This window comes from Rhea pennata, chromosome 9 (assembly GCF_028389875.1).
Source record: "Rhea pennata isolate bPtePen1 chromosome 9, bPtePen1.pri, whole genome shotgun sequence".
NCBI lineage: Eukaryota > Metazoa > Chordata > Aves > Rheiformes > Rheidae > Rhea > Rhea pennata.
Window position 1 is genome coordinate 24,319,639 of NC_084671.1, and position 19,360 is coordinate 24,338,998.

General features: G+C 38.5%; 1 protein-coding gene across 1 annotated transcript in view; it reads left to right on the plus strand.

Moving 5' to 3' along the window:
- Positions 1–19,360, plus strand: part of LOC134144112 (glypican-5-like) — a 364,398-nt gene that overhangs the window by 267,295 nt on the left and 77,743 nt on the right. The window contains exon 8 of the mRNA XM_062582794.1: positions 3,991–4,141. Coding sequence (XP_062438778.1) covers positions 3,991–4,141 — 151 coding nt within the window. The remainder of the gene's footprint in view (positions 1–3,990; positions 4,142–19,360) is intronic.

Consider the following 19,360-nt stretch of genomic DNA (forward strand, 5'->3'; position numbering starts at 1 on the left):
ATTTTTTTTAATATAACTTAAACTTGGAATCTTTGCTGGAATAAAATACATATAATCATATCTGACTCAGAGCTGAATAGGAATATGTGAGTTTTACCTTATAGAAGAATCAGAAACAAATACTAATGCTATTCCACAGGAAGACCATGTACTTTTCAAAAAACCTTTAGAGGGTTATGAACCTAATCCAAAGCCCATTACAGTTGTTGGGAAAATTCCTGATTTGCCTCTACTTTGGATTGGGTCCTACAAATCTTACTGATCTATATAACCCTTTTTATGATCAGAAAAAACCTGTCTTTTCAAATATAGCAAAGACTTAATTTTTAATCTATTAAAACTCTAGTACTCTGTTCTGTGAAAGTAACAATATAAACTAGAGTGCCTTCGTTGAAATATGTTCCACTTCAACCAAACATCAGTTCTCAGCATCAAGGCACTGCACTCCCAGGCTGGAATGGCTGTGCAGCAGTGGCTGGATTGTGTTATGCATTAGCAGACAGAGTCTGCAAAATCAGGCTTAAGACTGTTTTTTAAAACATAATATAAATGCTATTACTGACTCCAGTCTCTTGATTGCCACTGTTAAATATGGGAAAGGACTGTGATTTCTCCCCACACAAGCCTTCAGGGAAGCTGAAATTTGTCTCTCTTCCACCTCATTAAGAAAGTTTTGGGCTTTTGTGTCTTCAGCTAGGAGAATTGTTCAGGCTGTTTGGCAGATCATTGCCATCACTGAAGAGGCCTTGAACCTTCATATGAAATCCAGCTCCTGTTGGAAACTTCTCTGTCCTGTAACAGCAAAGCATTAAGGACTTCCTTTGTCCACAGTTTTCTTCTGGACTTAATGGAGTTTAATAAAAAGGATATTGCATCCCTAAAAGAGTATGATTTCCAGGACCAAATAATGTCTTTCATTGTTCTTCTTCTAAAGCGACACCACCCTGATCCATCCTGATGCAGTCTGTATTACTTCAGTGCAGTCTCATGCCTTTGAGAGAGCCTTCTGTGATCCCATGATTCTATGAGAAGAGACAGAGAAACACTAGCGCGTGCTTTGCTATCTCACTAAAACGTAGCTCTCACTAAAGTCATGTGGCAGTGGCCAAGGTACAAGCGTTCCTTTCAAATCTAAAGTAGAGAAAGAAACTATAGTCACGATGCAGTGGTAACAGAGTTAGCCTTCTCAACAGGGCTGTATTGTGTGGGTTGAGTTCTCCACTAATGTGATTATACAACTTCACTTTCTGGAATGAGCTTATTTATAGCTAAATCAATATCCATGGGTAAGGTTGGGTTGTGCTTCATCGTTCTAGACAAATGATAGCAACAGATACAAGAGTCTTTGCTGGAAAAAAAAAGTGTTTGGGAAATGGAGAACAAGGTGAAAAAGGCTGGTAGATCGCCTGTGTAATTTAGCATACCTCTCTACTGGCAAGCCAAGAATTACCTGGGTAGACCTTTAACAATATGGGTAAGAGATGCAGATCTGGGCTATTATTAATCTCCTTTTTATAAGGAAGGCTCTTAGAATCCAGAAGTCTGTGAAATGCTGCAATTCACCATGTTTAAAAGCTGAGCTTGCTTCTTGGTCCTTTTCCAAGAAAGTGGTGCACATTTTGTTCAACTATTTGCTTGTTTTGATCAGAGGTCAGGATTGAGCCATGAGTGCTGAATAAAATCAAATTTTTGAAAAGAATGATAACCTTAGCAGGCAATAAACATTTCTACTTTGACTGGCAAACAATCATTAAAGGCCTTTATTAGATTTTGCATCTGTTATGTTCACCACTTAGTCATTTCTTTTCATTCTAAAGGATTATAACTAAGAATGAAGGAGTCTTCTATAATATGGCCAAGACGCAATAAATCTGTGAAAGAACTGAGTTATCTTTCCTCCTCATAGGCGATTTTTTCCAGTTGTTTAACAAAATGTTGTTTTGTATTGCCATGGCATCAGGCCTGAGAATATTCTCAGGCCATATGCCTGAGAATAGTGAGGCTCACCGTTAAGCAACTTGTCTATAAAAAACAGTCATACAGTAACAATTAAGACAGTATTTAATGCTCTTCCACACTAGAGTCCATGTTCTCTCCTCTCACTTACTGATCTTCCAACTGCAGTATGGAGTTATTTGTGCTTTCAGAATGAGCAAACTGATCAGTTAAAGGGTAAAAAAAAATTCTGAGTTCTCCCATTTAGAAGTTGGTATATGTTGTTCAACAGAGAAGGATCTCCTGGCAACAGAGAAGTCATCCAGGCATTTCTCATCCCCCTAGTGGAGGATGGCAGCTCACAGTATCTGAAGAAGAACGAGATTATAACACAAAGCTTCCCACTACAGAGAAATAGCTGCCTTCATAGCTTCTCATCAGTTTAACCCAGTTAATACAGTTACATTGGCCTGTGTTCCCATTCCTCCCTTGGCTCCCAGCCTACCTCCTTGTTGATTTAGAAACTATCTGATTCGTCAAAGTAGCTGCAGTCCAAAATACATTTCCCTCAATGCCAAAAATAATTAGTCTTTTGGGATAAAGCAGATCAGAAAGCATGAAATGAATCTGCAGTATTTTGGGGGAAGATACTTGTGGTGAAGCCTCTTGGACAGATGCAGAATCTGACAAACTTTGAGAAGCATTACAAAGCCTTTCCAGTTGGTTAAAATATTTTCACATAACCAGAATAACCGGTCCTAATACCAGCAGAACTAACACAAACAAGGTTTTTGGAACTCCAGAAAGGAGACAAACAAGCTGTCCTTCTAAACAGTGTTCATCTGTGTTGTATAGTTTAGTTTCAGCTGAAATAAATAGGACAAGGAAATGCTGAAAATACAAGAATGGGTCTTTCCACCTTCTCTAATACACTAAAGCATCCTTTGTAGTAGCAAGAACAAATACAGCATGTTGAGGCCAAGGAATATGGAACACTTAAATTCTGGCTTTGGTATCAGGGAATGTTTAAGTGTTCCACAACGGTGGCACAGGTTCAACAGGAGAGCTACCATCTAGCTCAGTGGGTAGGTTCTCCTCTCAGATGTGGGAGACAAGTTCAACTTCCTTCCCTGAATGATTTTTCTTTGACTACTGCCTTATCACAAAATGTATTAGTTTAAAACAATTATTTCATTTCTTCCCAAATAGCACTGTTGTTGCTGCTGCTTCCTAAATAGGCTGGATTTAGTGTGACAGAAAATGAAATGGTGTTTTTCATTTTTTTGGAACCATCTGTGACCTGAAGAGTCATTTGTTCCTACAGCACTAATAACAGGCAACAGTTAATCATGACAGAGGGAATTAGAGTATCTAAAGATCAAAAAGATTAGTTTTGGGAGTAAATACATTATTGTAACAGGTGCCACCAAGTATGATACATTTAGATTACTTTTAGAAATAACCTTCTTCTTATTCTGTAGTCAGTCCAGAAATGTATTTCAAGCGAAATCTGATAAACAGCTTGCAGTTCGTAAAGGCATCTTTTAAATGCTGGCATCTTAAAAATCTTATTAAGGGGGTGAGGCATCGAAGTGACCAAGCCCGTATGAGAAATAGCAAATATACTCAATTCTTCAAAGGTTGTCAAGGCTTATTATTGTTTTCAAATGTAAATAACCCAAAACTAATACTTAGACATCTGGTAGATTATAACATCATTAACCAATGATCTCCAGTCTATGGCTTGCAAGAGGACCAGCTGCAGGACCAGAGATAGCTATGATGACATTGGAAGATAGAATATGTGGTGTTTTCAATTACAAGTTTGATGCTAAGTGTGCTTGATCATTGGTGGTGGTGAATTTTTAACAGTGTAGACTTTTGTTCCAAAATATTTGTGAGTCATGTCCAGAAACAATCCCCACTTCCAGCAGTGGTTCTCAAAAGAACAGGAATGTGAAAGTGATTGTTACTTTATAAACCCAGGATGGCTGTCAGAGGTAGAGATTGTGTAAATACACTGACTGTTGTTGGATTTTTCTTCTTCCCTTCTAGCTGGATGCTGAGAAGGCAAAATTAAAACTTGAAAGGTGGGCTTCCCGAGACACTGGCAGTGGGGGTGGAAGAAGTGAAGAGATGGAGTCAAGCGGGGATTGTGATGATGAGGATGGCTGTCACGGATCTGGTGATAGAATTCACTCAGCAGGTAAATGCAGTTTTATAGACACATGTAGAGCTTATAAAGTCTTAAGTGTCACTATCAGGTGGACATTGCTAAGACTTGCACTGCTTGAAGTACTATCAAAATTCTGTGAAATTCAAAGGATTCAAATCTTAATCTGTGAAGAGCTTCGAAGGATATAGACAGTTACCCAATATAGTTTAGCACTTGGCATGCAGATAAAGGACTTAAATTTAGACTGTATAATATCTGCAAAGAAATCTAGATCACAGAAATATTGGAAGAGCCTTCCTAAATTATATAGGCTCTTCAAATAGACAATTAATGTCCTTGTGAACTGTGCTAAGTATTAATGTAAATGCTGGTTACATAACGATGCTAAAGGATGATCCAAACAGAGTATACTCTGAACGTATACTTCTGAAAGTATATATTCTTGGAAAAGTACTATATAGAGAGATAATAGAGAGATTTCTAATAGAGAGATACTGGATAAAGGTGATCCTGATTTAAAAATTCTGATAGAATCTGATGGGTATTCTGAAGTATCTGTTTATAAAATTGCTTGACTGATGTGTCATCAAGTGAAGAATTAGCATCAGAACCTAACCTAACTTCCACCAAAATGCCAGCAATTTGATAGATAAGTAAATAATTTCAGATTTAACTATTTTAGTAGGAAGTAAGATATTTTCTTCCAAAAAGTTGACATTAATGATTTGTCATATTTGGAAGTTCTGATTCATTTCAGCCCATCAAAATGTAACCACATTAATTACTAAGTGTGTGTCTGGATGTTTGTGTGAATATACTTTTTTTTGGATGTGCAAGTATTTAAAATACGGGCATATTAGCAACATGAAAAGGGAGAAATGCACTAGTGGATATTTTTGTTGAAAAATAATGATCATTAGGATGGCTTAAAACCTATTTAGGTAATTCTTAAACTGCTGCATGCGTTCAGCTGAGATAAACAAGTGCTTCTTCCTTTTTGTTTTCCCACTAAGTGGACATTGGGAAAATGTCCCCCATATTCAGGCAGCATTTGCAGGCAAGCTTTGATTAGGCTATATTCAAGACTTCAGTTGTTCCTTTGTAAATAGCTGTTCAGGAAAATTGAGCTTTAACATTTATTTTGAATATGCAAAATATTAATTTTAGCTTACAGTATTGATTTATAAGTGTCTGAAACAATTTGCATTTATGAACTATAGAATCAAGAAACCTGAGGTGTTATCACAGAGACTTAAAAAAAAAACTATTTTAAATTATTTAAATAATTTAGCACATTTTTGAAAAAAATAGTAAATTACAGCTAACAAATCAAGCAGAGATTTGCAGTCTGCTCAACAATGTTTTTGAATGGAAGTGAAGAAATTTGATACAATGTTCTTTGAAAACTATTTGCTTAACATTTTTTCTATTGTTTGTTGTATTGTACACATAAGCAATGAAAAGACTGCTAGGCGTTTTGGGCCCTGGAGATATGTGAATGCAAATACTTTTCAGGTATATGTTTTCCTCTCAGTGTGACATAATACAAACAAAATGCAGGTGCTGACTACTCTTCAGTGAACAATTAAACTATTACTATACTGTTTTGGGGAGGATGTGTATGCAAGCGTGCACAATGGCCAATTTCAGATGTTCAAAAAGAAAAACCTGAGAGCTTTCAAGACTAGACTTACAGTTGGCCTTAATAGTGGTAAATAAAGGAACTACTTACATGGGCTTTTTTTTTTTTCCTTTTTTGCAGTCTGCTTAAATAAAACATTTTATGCTGATATCATCCTGGATTTAAAAGAATTATGTTTTCATAACTAGCTGTTTCTGTAGTTTAATAGGGTTTATATGCAACTTAAAAAGTACTTACAATTAATTCTAGAAAATGATATTGATTCATAACAGTAAGAATAAGTATTTCATCTTGTGACAATTGTAATGCTGTTTCATAATTAGCTTTAAAATACTGTACTGTGTGCAAGCCACTAGCAGTAAATCTGTTTTGCATATCTGGAGGCAATTAAGAGATAAAAATGGGGTAATTTCATTGTAGAACTTCTTTGTTTTAATAGAATGTTAAACAAATAAGCATCAACTTAGTTGAATTTCCTGTTGCTGCACGTCTGTAAGACGGTGTTTCTTAATTGTACAGCCCATGAATTTTTATATTTTGGAAAGTTAAAACCCCTCAAGTGCAATGACCATCGTTTTGTGGAAAGGGAATATGACAACACTGACTAATGTTTGCTTGCTTGAAGTACACAGTGAATTGAGACATGCATTGAAGCTAAGAGCTAAATCCCAAATAAAAGCCTGATCTGAAACTCTGTAAAGTTGGTGGGGATATTCTTCCTTACTACAGCAGGTTTGGATGAGATGTAAATGGTAGCTTTAAAATGCCACCAATCTCACCAGTGAATGTTGTTGCCTGCAGTTGTATGGTAGGAAAAAAGGAGTAGAAACCCTTTCAGAACATAGCATTCATGTTTTTAGCAGTAGATCCATGGAAAAGAGAACAAAAAAGAAAAAGATTTAAGTCTGAACCTCTAAAATACTGATTTTAGAATCTAGTGGAAAGTATAATACATCTATCATCTATTTGAAACATATACAAAAGTGAGATTTACATTTTATGTCTTCGCAGTCCTTCTTTGTGCGCCACAAAATACTCATATTACTTTTGAATAGTTTCTGCAAACCTACTGAACACTCATTCCTTCCTCCTGCCCCAAATTGCCTTTTCTTCAACCATGAATTGCCAAAATACAGGAGTTTCACCAGTATCTATGTTTCCATCTTCAAAACTTTTCTGTTTAGAACCATTAAAAGATCCCCCTTGACCGGGTGTGTTGCCGTCTCCCCAGTGTGCTTTTCTCGAACTGTTAACAGAGAGCCTGGCTGCTAGGTTTTACACTTCAGAGTCTACCAGGCTGATTAACATAGGAGTAGTTCTGTGCTCATATCGTCCAGTTAGGCCCAACTTGTGCATCCTTCTCCTGCCCACCTCTGCCTTTTTTTTTTTTTTTTTTTGTCTGATTTTGTGGTCTTTGTGTTTTAGCTCATTTATCAATGTGTATTAAAATCTCACTGCTTTTCTTTGTCACCTTCTAACCATTGAGAATCTTTGTTGCGTATCAGTTGATCATTCTTTTTAATCTCTTCAGTTAAGATATGTGACTGTATTATTTAGTATTTTTTTTGTTTATCTTTGTTGCAAATAAGTCTTTCCTTCCCAAGTCCATTATTAGCTAAAAAGATTACTGCTTACTCTTTTAATCATAATCTGCTTAATTATACATTCTGTATCATGTGTGTTTATCCAGATGATTTCGTACAAATGAGATAAACTAATTTTCAGGAAACTGGCAGTTCTCTTAAGAAAATGATGTATGTTGGAAGATACTTTAAAAAGTCATATTTTTTTCAAGTCTTAGTAGTTACAAGTATCCCTTCCTGGGAAAATCCGTGGAAACAATACTGTTCCTCAAGTAGATCCATGTGTTATTTGTTGGCAAGTATCAACTTTTTAGTGACAACATCTGTTAATCAACTTCGAACACAGCTTTGTTAGGAGAGAATTAAGAAGAGGAGAGCAAGCCATATAAATCTTGAACATGGATGGGAAAGTTCCTCTGTGTTTGTTTCAGTCCTGCAGGTTTCTAGGCATAAGTGTAAAGCAGCATCTCAGTCTGAACCTTGCTTAGCACTGTGTGACCACATCAACATATTCTCATATGAATTTCAATCACAAGAAGAGTCCACTGATTTCAGTGCTCATTATTCAGCTCTTACTGGACTGTGAAGGGTGATGGTGGTGTGGAGGTGAGCACGGATTACTTAGCACCTTGCCGGACTGAGCCACAGGAATATTTATTAGGAGAGGGATCAGCATCTTGCAGCTTGTGGGAAGGCAGAACAGTGAGATTCACACTGTGTCCTTGCCTCTCCTCCGTTTCGAGAAAAGGAAAAGAGATTTCCAGTCTGTTCAGGGAGAAGTGGACATTGTCAGTCCAGTGTATTTTCCTATTCCCAGCTGTGCCGCACAGCTGTGTGGTGGGATGAGGCCTCACCCAGGCAGTGACTGCCAACATGTAAAAAGTGCTGTGGACTGTTCTGCTTTGCTCCTGGGCAAGCCCAACACAAGCAGTAGATCTCTTTTCAGGGCAATCAGCACTTGGTTATCTGTTAAGCGGAGTTTTGAGGTAATGTTTGGACCATAGACAGGGACCTGGTTCAAGCACAACGCTAAAGTCACCTATGTGCAGCTCTGGGCTGTGTGCAGGTTCTGCAGCATTATGTTGAGCAAAGCTCATGTTGATGCCACCTCTTTGCATTGGTTTATATGCACAATTATCAGCAGTGTGGATGGGAAGGACACAGGTATGGCTCAAATAGTATGTATCACTCTCCATTGTGTGAAGCAGTAAGCTAATCACATACCCAGTGTAAGACAGGCAAACTAATTCAAGCTTTTATCCAGAAGATCACAAAATAATACGAAATCACATGGAATGTAGAAAGTACTGAACTACAGCTGTCCTCATGTTGGGAAACAGTTCAGGTTAAGGAAAATGTATATTTTGGCCTGTCCTTGGGCCCATGCTCCTCTGAACAGAACAGGCAAAGCCAAAATATATCTACGAATTGCAGTCTTTGCGTCAGAATCCCTCCTCCCTGGTAATAATCTATATATGAGTCAAAAAACTGAGCTCTCAGGGTGTGTTAACTCCATCGCTTCTGACATGCCTTGACACCTGAGATCGCTGGGAAAGAGATGTGATTTATACTTGTCCCCTGAGTGGCTGTGTGCTCTGCGCAGAGCCGGGCTTCTGCCAGGTTCCTGTTCCGGCAGCAGTGGGTTTGCCTGCAAGAAAAGGGGAGATCCCTAAGCAGTGCAGACCCTTAGCCATGGCAAGTTTTCAGGAACATGCTAAAACAGTATCTGACAGATCAGGCATTCAATAAACAGACACGTCCTGTGACATGTCCAGCAGAATTTGAGCACAGCTAGAAGGTGTCAAGTGTGCTTTATTACCGTGATTTTTGCCAAACCCCAATAACAGTTTACGTCTGTACTTTTTTTCTTCCTAATTCCTATTAGTATTATGAAGCTCGCTCCCTTTAATAAGTATTCTCAGATTTTATACATCTCTCTCAGTGGTATATCTTGCTTATTGTCTCATTTCAGTGCCTGAGTGCAAACTTATAACAGATTTACTTTATTACAGCATGCAGCCAACATAATTCCAACCTTTGGTTTTCTTCATGGCTATTAAGACAACCTGCAGTATCAAAGAGGTTATGCTGGCTGTAGGTTTCTTTTTCAGGTCACATGAGCAGTTTTATCCAGAATGTTTTTTTTAAGTGCAGACTTCCTATTCACTTCATGTCTTCTGCCTGACATGTATCTGCTCTCAACAGCTGTCAAAGGTTAATGTATTTTTCTCATTGTTCATGAATGGTCTCATTATCAATTTTCCTTTTTGACTATCAATATTCTTTTATCCTTTTATTATGTTCTCATCCTCCTGGCTTCTCTGTCTTTTCTAAGCATCAGTATTACTGTATGAGCTGTCATTTTCATCATAGTTCATTTCCATTCCCCATGTTATGGGATGCAGTTTCACTTGTGTTTATCTTAATATGTAATTGTGCAGCTGCTGATTTTGTAATTATTAGTACAAAACATCAATATTCTGAGATCATAATATCTGCTGGCAGTCAGCCACGCTCATCAAGTTCCCATTGCCACATGTCTTCACTTTCCTCCCAGATGATCCTAGCTCTCAGAAATACTGCATTTTCTTGGTCTTCTGTCTTCCTGCCTAGCGAGTCCCCTCCATCACACCTCCTCCCCGCCCCACTGCCTTGCTTAGCTATTCTCCTACATCCTTTGTTGCACAAAAGGCATTTTATTTCCTGCTCCGTTTTTAGAGAGCCTATAAATTCCTTTATTGCTGTCATATTGAAAATGCCGCTTTCTATCCACAAAACATACAGGAATAATTTAAGCTATTACATAAGATTTATTAAAAAAATAATTTCAAAGCTTTATTTTTATCATTTCAAATGGTAGATAGAGATGAGCCTCTGTCTATGGCAGCATAAGCAAATCTTGTCAGAGGGCCTTCAGTATCTGCGGGGAAAAGGGGGTGGTAGTTCCACAGTGAAAAGTTTCTGATTTAGAGTTCTCTTTTACGGATACGATTTGGGAAGTGGCATAGGAGCAAAGAAAAGCAAAGAAATTTAAACAATCAAGTTGAAAAGTAAATTACAGATTTTGATAAATGCAGATTGAATTTGGTAGGGCCTGATACTGACAGGAGTTTCTTTGGAATAGTGCTGGTGTCACACTGTTACCTTATGGCACACTTTTTTAAGCATTTCTTTTGTGACAGTGGCATCTCTTGCAGCTTCTGTTCTGTGCAGATGGGACTAAAAGGCAGCTGAAAGGGGGTTAGGAAGAGAGGGGATTTGAAAAAGAAAAAAAAAAAGGAGAAATGATTTTCCCCCTCCTTATCCCAGATCTTTGTTAGATCTATTTTATAATCTACTGACATAGAAATAAGGTATTATGTGCCATTATAGTGTCCTTCATTAGACAGTATAATTTAGACTGAAATGCATATGAAAAGAAAACGATAATCATTCTTAATCTTGCCTCAACCTCAGCATTTACATGGCAGTTTGAAGTGTTAGAAAAAGAAATGAATGGGATTTCAGTAACTTCACATTTTCACTGCTAGATCTGAGAAGTGTTCCCTTGTACCACGAGCTGTCCTGCTTGGATCCGTACAAGACAGGAGTTTCTGCCAAGTTGTATAAATGACTTTCTGCATGATCAGATAAACATGTCCCCTCTAGGAATTTCTTCCTAATGCTAATACCAGGTAGAGGAATGACAGACTTAGCAGTATCTCCATAATTCTGTGAACAATTTTGGTGCCATCTTTGTTCAAAGAGATAAAAAGGTTATTTGGGAAATGTAATTTTAGAATCTCACCAGAGAAACAGAATTTGCGGCAAATTTGTGATCACTGTAGCAGTGTTTAGGCAAAATTAAGAGTAGTTACTTAGAGCATAAAGCCTTCCAGTGTGATGATCCATGCGGAGAAATTAAACTTCGAAGAGATCAAGATGAAGATGTTTAGGTCTTACCTGTTTGGAACAGCCCAGCATAAGCAGGCATCAGAGGCTGCCTTGTAGCTCACTGAAGAGTAATGTACTTTTACGAGCTTTCTATTAAAAATATTACAAGTCTTCACTTACTATAGCAGAACAAATTTCACTAACTTTGTCAGCAACATTTTATCTAGTTACTTTCCACAGGAACAACTGTATGTGTGTAGATATTTTTGAGATGTGTTTTGGAAACAACCCTAAACTGAAAACTCAGTGATCTGATTTTTCATTGAATTCCCAGTCACAAGCATTTCTCACGTTTTTGAATAAAATGAACTTGTTCCATTTTTAAACAAAAGTACCACAGAGCTGGATGGGCCCAGACAGCAACGATGGAGACAGACTGCAAGGGAGTATGTTTGAAAAGAGGCAACTTGGAATGTGATGGCTGAAATAGGAGCAAGACAAGCTTCCCAGAAATCTTACCTTACTAAATGCGTGAAGCAGAACATATTTTCTGCTTCAAATCAAGAGCAGTCTGCAGGTAGTTACTTTGACCCTATGCTTATAATACCTGCTTCTGTGGAAGTCATTTGCAAATATAAGACTGGTTTAGAGGCCAGGCTAAATGGAGAGCAGGAACTATCCTCCTCAAGTAATTCTCCCGAGCTGAGTGTGATTTAGATCCTCTGACAAGAAATTCACTTAAGAACTGTAATATCTCAATCCTGCCAAGTAGTGATAGAATAAATGTGAAGGTTAAGGCAATTTGCCCCTAAAATGCCATAAAGCCAAAATTAATTAAGGAGTTAACAATGAAGGGTCCTTCAAATCACTTCAAAATACATAACTCATATAATTTAATGGAAGCTCAGTTCAAAATGCTAATGGCATTATGCTATACATTAAAAAAAACAATCCGGAAAGCCTAAGGAAAACATTCTTTGCTTGCGAGTTACGCCTTCATCCCATACAAGGAAATACTTAGCTGATCACAGCTAAGCTGTCAGGAGAGATTAGCGCCCGCTCCACGTGCAGCTCCGTGCCGCGTGGCGCCTGTGCAAACCTTTCCTCCTCTTTTTGCAACCCTTGTCTGCTCGACACTGGAAGGAGCTTGCTAGCAAGTAAGTAGAAAGAGAATGAGGGACTAAAGACAGTGAACAGCTGTGCCACCGAGACCCCACTCCCGTTTTTGATGCATTTGTCATGCTCTAGACTACTTTGTCGTATGGTTTTGGTAATATCCAGAACTCTAACTGTGAGAAGGAACATGTTTGCACGTGAGGATGTCTGGAATTAAAAACCCCAACTCTCCAAGGAAGGAGAATGGCAAAAGCAAATCTAGGACTTTATTTATTCCAAAGGTAAATTATTGCAGGTTAAATCATGGAAAGGTTATGAGTTACTGTAGCCTTTAAGTCTCTAAGAAAGCCTCTGTTATCTTCCTTTGCTTGTAACAAGGGAAAGGCAGACAGAGTGGCTGTTCAGCAATGGGAATAGAACTGAAATTCACTGACAAACAAAAACGCAGTTTCTCTTTCTCCCTGCCAACACCTTCCGTTGTTTTATTATTCATGAAGAAAGCCTAAGAGGTTGCTGTTCTTTTAAAGAAGGAAAGGAATTGCTTTGGTCTGCTCTTCTGCTTTTCCTACTTCCTTTGAGCCTGTGTTTCTTGAGGTAGGGGATTATCTTTGTTTTGAGGGGGAAAATGCATCCGATACGCATTCTGAGGTTCCCTCTTCCTTGACTGTCCATTTTAAGGTATAATAATACTCCTTAAAAGTGTACTGCTATGTCTGAAGTCAACATACACGCAGTCAGAATGTACCAATAGAGAAATGTAGAATCGAAATATCCCGATAATATCCCAAAAGAAAGCACAATTTAGTTTTGCAGTAGTAGAGAGCAGAGTACAAATGCACTGTGCTTTCTATTCTAATTACTACTAGAAGAAAATAACTTAAAGCTGAAGTACGTGACATATCAACAGCATCATGAATTTATAGGATTAGATCTGGGTGACTTGAGATCAAGGTATTTATGATAACTTAAACCAGCTGAAGATCTTGCACATAATAAGATAACTTCCTTGCAAGGAGTTCAAAGATTAGGGACATTACTCCTCAACAGGTGATTCTTGCATCTGATTTATCCCACAATGTCTCTTGTCTGCTGAGTTTTAAGAATATTTATTTCTGTGCTTCTATCCTGAAAGCAACTCGGTAATGTTTTCCTGAAGTTTAACACTCTTCAGGACAGTTGACACCTTTCAGAGCAGTTTTAGGGTGCTGTGCAGATTCAAGGAGACTATCTTGCCATTAGTTAGTCTCAGACTCAGGAACTGAATATAACTGGCAGAACAATGGAGTTAGAAAAATAATTGTTTTTATATGACGTCCTGAAGGGTGCAGCATGCATCTGTGCAAACAGGATTAAGTCTCCAAATTACGGATCACTAAAGGTCTTAAACATTGTTGTCAGTGATGGAAACACCAGCTTGATGTGGAATCCTATAGCACCTCTTCTAATGTCATTGCTAGTCTAGTTTCCTCCATTTGCCTCAATTAATTGTCCCTCCTGTATATTCCTATAAGAGGTTTTACTTTTTCTGAATTGCAATTCTATTCCTAGTTCAGGTCCCTGAATATCACAATCAGAAAATGTTTTCTGTCCTTGTCTTCCTGTCTTTTAGGATTCAGACTGTTTTTCTAACATTCTTTAGGCTGTCTTTAATCAGTCTCTCAAACCCCCTATTATGTCTGTTCTCTGAACACTAAATAGTTTATCAAGTCAAATTTGAAATATTTCCAAAATAAAATACTGTAAGCAACCAATCAGACTTCGAATTAGATTAAGTAATATCCTGAAATTAAGAGAAGTCTTTCTTATATTTGTATGTATTGAAGTATCCTTTGTCACGTGAGGGTTTGTTCATCTTCAAAATGTACAGTTCCATCAAGTTTTGCAAATTTGTTGCAAATTATCTTGCTTCATTTCAGCAAGATGTAAATCCTTTTCCTGTTTTAATGCTTTCAGAGAAAATGCATTCTTCTTAATCTAGATGTGGTTTTCACAAGCAAGCCTACCTTGCACAGGCAAGGTGCCTAGGTAGCATTCCCCAGAAAGGGGTGAGGTTTAGTTGTCTGGTGTGGTTACAAGGAATACAATTAGCATTTTTAAAGAGGTGAAACCAAAAGTTGTAATATTCTGGTGAAAAAAAAAAAGGCTACTTTTGAGTAAGCAGTAAGAATGATTTCAGTATGCAGGTTGTAAGCTCTTACTTGAAGTCTGGGTGAAGCATGAGCGCTTAACAGTGATGATGTGAACAGCATACAAGGGTAATAATCAGTCCTTCATTTCATTCAATTTTGTTGTAAAACTCATTAAACAGTCTCAAAAGTCCAGTTTTGGCCACTGAATTGTTATCCACACTTAGCAGCTCATTCAGAAAGGTAAGCAGAATTTGGTAAGTGTCGGGATTGAAAAATCCATTGAGTCACTAGCAGCTATCAGTGAAATCAATTGATGAAGGGGGTGAGATCCCACATTGAGTGTGCCCAAGGTTTATCCGTTTTTTGCTTAGAGAATATCAGAAATTCTCAGCTTTCCAAACTCGATGCCTTTATCTCAAATTAAAGAGATTAAAGAGAATTTGCCATTGCTGTATTGAAACTGCCAAGTAATAAGTCATCATCTGATATTTATAGCTCAAAATTAAGACTAGTGACTCAGACACACTGCTGACCATTTAGCAGTGAACTCCTAATAATCCAGTCTGAAGCAGTAGGGAAAGGAGTAGCTTTCTGATGTAAAGTCAGACAAGTAATTTCCTATTTAAAATTTGATTAGATAAAATCTTTTGAACATGTGCTTGTAAAGGAATAGCCTGTTTAAATATGTATACTGCTGCAGCACATGCTGCACGCTGTTACAACTAAAGTCAGCACAAAGAACATTTTCGCTAACCTGAACGTGCTGGGGGGAGGCATAACGCCCAGGGCTAAACTGTATCAGGAGAGATCTCTTGCACAATGGAAGGATTAGAGCTGATGGGGAAAATGCAGTTTTCATCCTATCAAAAAAAAACACAAAGCTTTTTGTATTGAAGAAGTGTCTTTTTCCAAAATAGAAACATTTGATACTAAACGCAATTAGAAGAATATTATTTTGAGAGGATATTTTTGTAAGGCGTGTTTGTTTGTTTTTTTAAATAAAAAGGGGAGAATATAGGTTCAAGCTGGTATATTTTGCTGCCTGGGGAAAAACTCATAGTATGTAAAGCCATCTAATAAGCTTGGTATTTCCAGTCAGAGAGATTATCTTGATTTAAAAGCATTATATTTTAGAATTCAGGAAAAAGAATAAAATCAAAAAAAGGAGGGGAGAGGCGCTGGCCTAATTTTGACCCGGTAGGCGTCAGTGGGAATTTCTCCGTTGACTTAATGAGATAACAATTTGAGCAAAGAAATAAGGGGTTGTTTCTGTTACCTTCATCCATGCTGAGCAGGAATTTATCCTATGGTAGGGATGTTTGCATCTAAGAGGTTGCCTGCAAGCTTATTGCTCAGGATGGATTGCAATGATGGGGCCTGGCCTATCCCAAAATACAGAAAATGACCTTTTTCAGTTAAGTAATTATGAAAGAGTATTTTAGTAAATTATATTTTTATCATATCCTGATTTATATAATTCACTGAGCTGATGGCAGCCTTTCAAAATTCGCTGTTCATCATAAAGCATGCTGTCAAAACTGACTCACTGTCCCATCCCAAATTAAACTATGGAATCCCATTACAATGGGGTAGTACTGCTGTAGACAAAATGGAACATTTTTATCATTCATCATAAAGAGTACACATGTAATAGTCCTGGGAATTGAAATGTTCATATTACGATTACACATTAAAAAAAAAATTATTTTTGAAAGTGACTGACTACTCAGATTCATTAGAAGTAGCTTTTCTCTCATCATGGACCTCTTCATTTTTTATTAAGATGTCAGAGACTATATTGTATGGAGCCTAGAGTTTAAAAAACATACTTAACATATTCTAGGCTGTCTGGTAAGTATCTGCTGGATTTGAATTAATTCCACAGGAGCTAGGTGTGAGGAATTTTCCCTTTCAGTTTCTCGCCTTGCCCAAAGGATAGGTTTTCTGTTGTGCTGCTCTTTCCCTGGCTGATACAGCAAGGTGTTCGTTAGGTCTCTCCTGTGGGTTGAAGACAGGGAGTCTGCTGCCTACTGCAGCTTTCTCCAGCAGCATCAGAGTGGATTTGCCACAGTCCCTGAGGGTTTCATTACAGCTCTCCGAGTTAGGAACAGGCGGCACGAGAACAGGCTAGCTTCTGCTGGGATTTCGCTCTTCCTCAGCTGAGGAAAAACTTGAGTGAGCACAAGCAAGGGCTCCTCATGAGTATAGCAGTGCTTAAGACCACCTTCAGTTCATACGTGGCAGCTTTTCTTAACAGCTGTGGTGCAGTTCTCTGAGGGGCAACGTAGCAAGCTTTACGTGTTTTTCCCATCTGACCAGGATGTCTGTGGCAATGCTCTGAAAGAAGCCCAGACGTTTCAAAGGAGTTGTGCATCGAAGAATCTCGCTCTTGCTCTCTCTCTCACATGCACACACATGTGCGCACACACACATGTGCGCGCGCGCGCGCACACACACACACACACACACACACACCGCTAGAAACACTCACTAGAGCATGTTCTGGCCCTGTGGCCTCCTGAATGTGCAGCTCTGGGAGCTTTCACAAAACATGAATGTTTCCTACTCTGTTCCTCTTGTATCCAGAGGGGATTCCCACTCTTGTGTGAGGTCCTCTGAAAAGGGGCATGTTGCTTCCTCTTCTCTAGGCAGTGTTGCTGGGACTCAGAGGAATATTGCTGAGTGGTGAAAGGTGAGAGTATTCCTCCCTTAGCTCACGAGACTCCTGGTGTCAGTAGGTGCTGGGTGGCACTGCTTGCAGTCGTCTCTCGGGTAGTGGGCAGCCCTCACCATCTGCAGTGCCATGCCCGAGAGCAAATGGTGGTAAAAGCTGCAAGAGGGGAGGAGGACAGGGGGAGGAAAGAGACACCTTGAGAAAGGAACACGGGTGGAAATGAATGTTGCTGGAGAAATATGCAGAATTTCCTGCCTGGTATAGGTTGAGCAAAATCAGTTAAGCGGCCTGGATTTTGACGTTGCCTTGCAGTTGCTGCTACTGGTTTGCATGTCTGTCGGGTGGCAGTGACTTAGTGTGAAACAGTTCTGCTTGCAGTGAATCTATTGGATATACAGGTCTGCCCAGTTGAGCAGAAAAGTGCTGACAGTCGCCAGACTGTTTTTAGGCTTTTACTCACTTGACATAAACTCTACATGGATATCATGAACTGGGAAGAGCTTAATCAAAAAAACACTTTAATCATATTCAGAGGTCCTATGACATCGCAACAGATCCTTGACAGCTTGTCAGTAAATGAAAAAGATGCATGACACTAATGGGGACACAACTGTGGTTCAGTATCATACCCGAATGCATCACCAGGAAATGCCCAGTGGGAATCTCCCCATTAATCCCCCCAAAACGAGTCATCAGTGTCCATCCATGAGAGTAAAAAATCACAATCCTTTTGATTTAATGCAGAAGAGTAGGTACTGTCAGCTAAACTTCCTACTTTAAAATCAGTTTGCATATTCTTTGTCAAGAAAATTTGCATAATCTCTGTCACAACACAAATTGAAAGTGTTGTATCAAAGAAGATTTGAAATGAATTTTTTAAATGTAGATAAATCATATACTTTTTCTGAAAACTGTATGAAAATATATTGCAAACTATAAAGAGGTCTGCTCTCTAAAAGAACAAATATGCAAGCACAGAAAATATTTTTCTGTATTTATAAACACACTGAAAAGCCATCAATCTACAAAATACATCAAAAGAAGGTTTTGTAAGAAGTAAGGAAATAAGGAAATTATAAATTCCTAGAGTGACAATTTTCTTCCACAGATTATGCAAACATTGCATATGCTTCAAGTAAAGTTGTATTCTATTAAAAATGTGATTCAAGATAAAATGGATGTAGCATTTGAATAGCAATTTAGAATTTATATTATTCTTACCTTATAAAATGATATTGAAAAACTGAATTGAACTAACACAAGGGTATTCAACATGCGTGAAATTTCTATTTAGTCTGTAAAATGCAGAACAGATAGATAGTAGCCATTTCCCTGTACTGTAATTACTGTGTCACCATTTGTAAAGCATTTATGTAAAGTACAGTACTTCTGACTATGTGCGAAGTATCTGCATCTTGTTAAAAATCAAATCATTGATTTCAAATCGTGTCCTTGTGATGATATTTTACATAATAAAACACAGTCTCATACGTTTTTTTGTGTTTCTTTCAGTTAGGCTTAGGTGTTATACAAACTGCTGTAACATTGTAGTTTCTAAAGAATAGCAGACTACTAAAAATGGAATTTTACTTTATTTACTCCCTCATGTTATAAAGAAGGCTTGCAAACTAGAACGTGTGTGTTTTTAGTTAAGGGCTCTTCCTGCTTTTTTGCGGGTACGTGCATTGATTTGTGTGGAGATTACTTTTATGCGTTTGCTACATTTCCCTGAAAGAGGAGATTAGTGTTAATCTTTGCAATGATACCTTCTCCAGACTGGTCACAACTGTTTGAAGCTAGATAAATACTAACAAAATTGGAAGGTAAATCATCAAAATGTAAATTCTTTCTTAGTGAGCACTCAGGTTCTCTCCTCATTTTATTCATGCGTCTCACGTCTCTCCTTGCTTTGGGTGATTTGGGATGCGCTCATGCATTAGCTTCCAGGACAGAAGGCTTTCCCCTTTACAGAGCAGCCTCTTGCCCTTGCAGGAGCAGGCCACGTGTTCGGCGCCCTGCTGGAGGCGCGAGGCGAACCTCCCGGGGCACGTCGGGCAGCAGCTCGCGCACAGCTCTGCCAGCCAGCGTGCTTGCAAGGGCGAGAGGTAGGTCCGGAGAGGAGCAGTCGGCAGGGGCAGGGGCTGGGGCAGCTCTGCATGCACCGCCTTGGGAAAGCAGCTGTGAGCTTGTGATCTGGTCCTCTGCAGTCACGTTAGTGTGGCGTTAGTGAGC